At 35.6% G+C, this 5,918-nt stretch overlaps 1 protein-coding gene across 1 annotated transcript; it reads right to left on the bottom strand.

The window, feature by feature from the left end:
- Nucleotides 1-350: 350 nt before the first annotated feature.
- On the bottom strand, nucleotides 351-1,055 carry LOC143038269 (uncharacterized). The gene is made up of 2 exons (XM_076207288.1): nucleotides 820-1,055; nucleotides 351-630 (listed from the first exon to the last, which is right to left on the bottom strand). Exons 1-2 carry the CDS (start codon nucleotides 1,053-1,055, stop codon nucleotides 351-353), a joined length of 516 nt encoding a protein of 171 aa, XP_076063403.1.
- Between the last annotated feature and the right edge of the window lie 4,863 nt (nucleotides 1,056-5,918).

Below are 5,918 nucleotides of genomic sequence, written 5' to 3'. Positions count from 1 at the left end.
CCAGTCAGTCATATCATCACCTGCAGATAGCAGCTCTGCTGGTAATTCGTCGACGCCTGTTTTTTTTCTTTTCTTTTTTTCATCTCTTTCAGGGCCAGTTTTATTTCTTGACGGATAATACTACTTTCATTTATACCTTCTTCAGTTGTTATCCCTTCTTCTTCCCCGAATTCCTGAATTTGCGGTTCCTTAGTTGTCCCTAGCAGTTCAGAGAAGTATTCTCGCCATCTTTCGTCTATTTCTTCCTGTTCGGTGAATAGAACACCTTCTTTGTCTTTTATGGTTCTTGCTGTAGGTTTCTTTCTTTTCCTATAGTTTCTAGCAATGCTGTATATTAGTTTCCTAGCGCCTTATATGTCTCGTTCCAGTTCATCACCTAGCTTCTCCCATGGCTGCTTCTTTGCTTCCCTTTTTATGCGCTCTGCTTCATTTCTTGCTTCAACATATGCTGTTCTAGTATTCATGTTTCTTCTTTGCATCCATTTCCTGAACGATGTGTTCTTTCTTTTGATAGCTTCCTTTACATCCTCTGTCCACCATATTGTTTTTTTTCCTCCAATTTTCTTTGTATGTATTACTTGTTTGGCTCCCTCGATTCCCTTGCTCTTCAAGTTTTCCCATTCTATTTCTCTGTCATCGACAATGTCATTACCATCAGGCTTAAGATTCCTTATTTTCTATTGGAATTCCTCTGCTACCTTCCTGTCTTTTAGCCTTTCCAAACAAAATCTCTCCCTCAGCACCTTCCGTTGCCTTTTGGGGGTTTTTATTGTCAGCTTAGTAAGGACAAGCCTGTGGTCAGAGTCAAGGGATACTGACAGTAAGCTCTTAACATCTCTAAACAGTTTTTTATCAGTTACGAAGAAGTCTATCATGGACTTTTCTGTGTAATTACCAACTTCACTATTCCATCTGTACCAACTCCATTTGTGGCTTTCCTGATGTTCATAGTACGTGTTCATGATGGACATTTGATTTCTTAGACAAAAGTCAGTTAAGAACACACCGTCCGCATTTCTGTCACCAATTCCGAATGCTCCCATTACACCTTGCATTCCGGTTCTGTCTGTTCCTACATGGGCGTTTAAATCTCCCGTTATTACTACGTCTCTTCCTACTCCGTTGTTGTCGTCGATTGTTTCTTGCAGTGCTTGATAGAAGTCTTCCTTCTCCTCTTGCGATTTTCCCTAATGTGGCGAGTATACTACAATTAAAGTTATCTTTCTGGTGAATAATTTGATGGTTATTGTGATTATTCTATCGCTGATGAATCTTGTTTTTTTTCAATTCTGTCTGCCATTTCTTGGGTCATTATAAATGCAACTCCATATTTCCTTTCTTGTTCTCTCCCTTTGTATATCAATTGATAATTATCATGGATAAGTTTGGATCCAGAACCCGTCATTCTTGTTTCGCACACTCCCAGCAAATCCAGTCTCCTCTCCTTCATCATCATAACCACCTCTTCTTCCTTTCCAATCAGAGTAGCAGCATTAATCGTTCCCATTCGGATTTCCTTCGCCTGTCCGTTTCCGGTCCGTAGTCGTCGCCGTAAGGTCAGTCCATTCCGAGGCACAATAGTAGTGTTTCTTGAGCAATGGGGAGGGGGACGTTACTGGCTTGCTAGGCCTGTTGTAGTGCCTTTGCCGCTGCCGTTAGCATTACCCAGGGGGCACCACAGGGTATATAAATATATATATAGACTGTATATATATATATATATGTATATATATATATATATATATATATATATATATATATATATATATGTGTGTGTATATATATATATATATATATATATATATATATATATATATATATATATATATATATATATATATATATATATATATTCCCACCTTTCTCACAATACATCAGGTAGGGCTTATCGCTCTGTCATTGGTGATGTCTCACGAAGTTTTTCCACAAAGTCCTATCAGCATGCTGCTCTCTCTCCACTTCCTGCGTTGTTCTTCCTATTGACTCTATGGCTTGTCTGGCAGTCTCTCCGTCTCTTCCTATTGGTCGCTTTCCTTGTGGCTGCCATTGATAGAATTTAACTGGATACTGTTGCTCATTCATCCTCATGACGTGGCCAAACCAATTGGCTTCTTTCTAAGTATTCCAATATAGACTCTATTTCCAGGTTTCCTCCAATTTCTTCATTTCTTATTTTGTCACATCTTGTTAGACCTTTTATTATCCGCAGTACTTTCATCTCTGCTGCTTGTATCTTGCTTCTCAGCCTTTCTGTCAATGTCCATGTTTCTGGCCCATATGTAAGAACTGGTCTTAAAATTGTTTTGTAGATTGTATAACTTCTTATTTATCTTTATTTATGACCATTTTAGAAGTGCACACCTACGCGATATATCAATAAAAAATTAAATATTAATTTTGTAAATTATAATACATCAACGTAATGTACGGTTTTCGAGGAGGAAATCAATAATATAAAAAGTCACTTAGAGCGATATACAAACAAACATAGCCACTTCGACTGCTTGAGACACCATCTACCTACTCAACCTGCATTTGATAATGTGGTACCTGTAATTTTAGAGGTCATCAGGGTCGTTGTCGTCTTCGACCTCCGACTATCAACGGTTTATGTTGTTGACTTCCGCCAATATTTCATATTACATTGATATATTATAATTTACAAAATCAAAATTAAAATTTCTAATGTAGGTGTGCTCCACTGAAAAGTATCTTATTTATCTGTTTACATATTAATTCATTTGTTTTGTTTACAAACCTGAAATAAAATTAATGTTTGTAACCAATCCAATCCCATATTTGGCATTATGACATACGCAGATGTATGACATTAACTCTGTGAGCACAACAGATTTGTACAAGGTCCCACTAGGAAGTTTAAGCCGACGGGTTCGAATCCTGGTCATAGAGCAGAGGTTAGTGAGAATATTCCTTCTTGATTAAGCCCCTAAACGTCAATTCAAGGCGTAAAACCGAGTCAGTGCAGTATTTACTCACAAGAAAAAAAAAAAAAAAAAAACCGCTACAGTTAATCCACTACGATTTTTTTTGTACATAATATATTTTTCTATGCGATAGTCATTTTACAGTTAGGTAATTTTCTCGAATAGATAAAAGGAATTGTATAATGAAATACTCCAGTTGGGTCAAAACTTTATATATATATATATGTATATATATATATATATATATATATATATATATATATATATATATATTTATTTATTTATATATATATATATATATATATGTATATATATACATATACAGTATATAACTAAAGTTACTTCAATAGATGTGAAAGAAAATACAGGAAGACTCGGAAACATCGTGAAATGGATGGAAGATTTCCTGAAAGTAGGCACATGAGAAGTTGAGAACGTTAGTGATGAATGGCATGTATTAAAGAAAAGTGACTTGTGGCATCTCACAGATTTTAGTACCCGGTACTTGTATTGTTCGCATACCAATGACGTGATGCATTGCTTATCTGCCCTCAACTGTTCGCTGATAACGCGGAGATCGAGGTGAGTGTAAAATGCTGATGATTCTGCTGATGAATTTGCTGATCTCAAACACTATTTTCATTCTTTTCTCATTTCTTTATTTTTCAGTATTTTAAAATGAAATTTTAGTATATTGTTCTTTGAAACCTTACCTTTCCAATGATATCAAATGTTTTGAAAAAGTCCCATGTTGAGGTGGGTGTTTTTTATGAAATATTCGAAGCCGTTTTTGCGCATTTTAAACGGCCATTTTGGATTTTGCTGATCTTTTTTCCTAAAGTATTTTTAATATCATTTGATCCCAATGAGTTGTACTTACCAAAAGAAACACCACCAACCTTTGATCTCCCATGAGTTGTATTCACACAAAAATAAACACAACCAACCTTTGATCTCAATAAGTTGTCTTCAAATACTTGCATAATTTTTTTTTTTTCAAAAATTCTTTAGTTATTTTTAATGATGTTTTTCTACAGGAATATAATGCTTAAGTTTCATTCTAAAATACTGAAAAATAAAGAAATGAGAAAAGAATGAAAATAGTGTTTGAGATCAGCAAATTCATCAGCAGAATCATTAGCATTTTACACCCACCCCGGGAAATCGTGAAGAGTGTAAATAGAAAAAAATCAAAATAAAATGTGTATATGAATTTAAACAGGAAGAATTAAACAATATCGATTAATGGAACTAGGGTTGGGAAAATAATATCTAATGAAAAAATAGAGAAAAATGTAATAGATAAAAATAGGAAGAAACCATTATTGGGGCGATACTATAATTTTCAACGATTACAATGTGAGTTCCGATACTGCTGTAGTCTTTCGATTCCGATGGATGATTAATAAACGTATTTTGTTCATAAATTATTTCATTTCCTAAGCCAACTGCAGGGTCTAACCATGAGTTATAATCATTGCAGGTATTAGAATCGAAAGTTTAGAGAAGTATCGGGACTCGTATCGGAATCGTTAAAATTGTTAGTATCGTTCCATCACTAATACACACACACGCGCGCGCACATACACACAATATGTATATATATATATATATATATATATATATATATATATATATATATATATATATATATATATATATATATATATATATATATATATATATATATATACATAAACTACCTTGTAAAGATTGTAATGAGGTTTACTGGGGTGAAACTGGTAGGGACCTCAAAAACAGAGTAAAAGAGCACAAAAACTCTGTTAGGTATGCACAAAACAACTCCGCGGTCTTCCTCCATACATCAACAAAGGATCACCGCATAGATTGGAACAAACCAGAAATAATTTATAAATCCAATTGTAGCTTTAGGAGAAAGATAGTCGAATCTTTCCTCATCAAACACTTGTCAAATTTCAACACATCAAAAGGGCAATGGTCACCTGATTGTATAACAACTTATGCTGTGAATAAATTGTTACCATTCCCGAGTCCGCCCCACCTCGGACATGTGACTTAAGCCACCTCCCCTTGTTCCCACTTTGTACCTCTCTCACTATATATATATATTCTTGTACATCTTACCTTGTACCTATCTGCTGAAGAGGACCACAGAAGTGGTCTAAATATACAGTTCGTCTGTTCCTTTTTCTTTTGCTTTGTTTCTCCGACAGTGGGTTATTTAATATATATATATATATATATATATATATATATATATGTGTGTGTGTGTGTGTGTATGTATATATGTATGTGTGTGTGTGTTTACGTAATTGTAGTATACAGGAAAGGACCAACGCTCGTTGAGTCCTGTCTTCTATTCTCTAATTTTCTAACATACCTAGACTCAAATTCATGTACGGTTCCAACTTAATCCATATAATTTATTTCCAATTATCCTACTTAGATTTAAACTCATGTATTGTTTGAGTGTGTGTATGTACATATATACCTAAGGCTTTCCCCCCCCACACTTTCACCTGTCACCTATTCCTGTCTTTTGCCCACTGTCCAGGTCAGAAGCAATGCAGGAAGACACAGCACATCCACAGTAGGGCAGCTTCGTGTGCATGGCGATACTCCTCCCCCCCCCCTTTCGTGCGAAAATAGAGAAGACGAGGAGAAATCTCTCTGAGTTGCGTCAATATCATCCATTCACAACCATTATCCACTCACACGTATCTCTTACCTTCTCCCTTTCCTACTCAACAGACATTCCCCTCTTATTCTCGGTCTTCCCTCCAAGTTCTCTCCATCCACCTTTGCATTCCATACAATTTGGTGCTACTTTTTCCTTATTCATACTTTCCATGTGCCCAAACAATCCCAATAATATTTCATCAACCCTATCTGCATTCTCCCTTTCCATCCCCATTCTCCTCTTCTCAACTTCACCTCATTTCTCACCATATTCGACCTCGGAACCCCCACCATTCTCAGACACTTCACCCC

Source organism: Oratosquilla oratoria, chromosome 24 (assembly GCF_046742065.1).
Source record: "Oratosquilla oratoria isolate Oo_2021 chromosome 24, ASM4674206v1, whole genome shotgun sequence".
Taxonomy (NCBI): Eukaryota; Metazoa; Arthropoda; class Malacostraca; order Stomatopoda; family Squillidae; genus Oratosquilla; species Oratosquilla oratoria.
The sequence above is the reverse complement of the archived record's forward strand: the minus strand, read 5'-3'. Positions and strand labels throughout refer to the sequence as shown.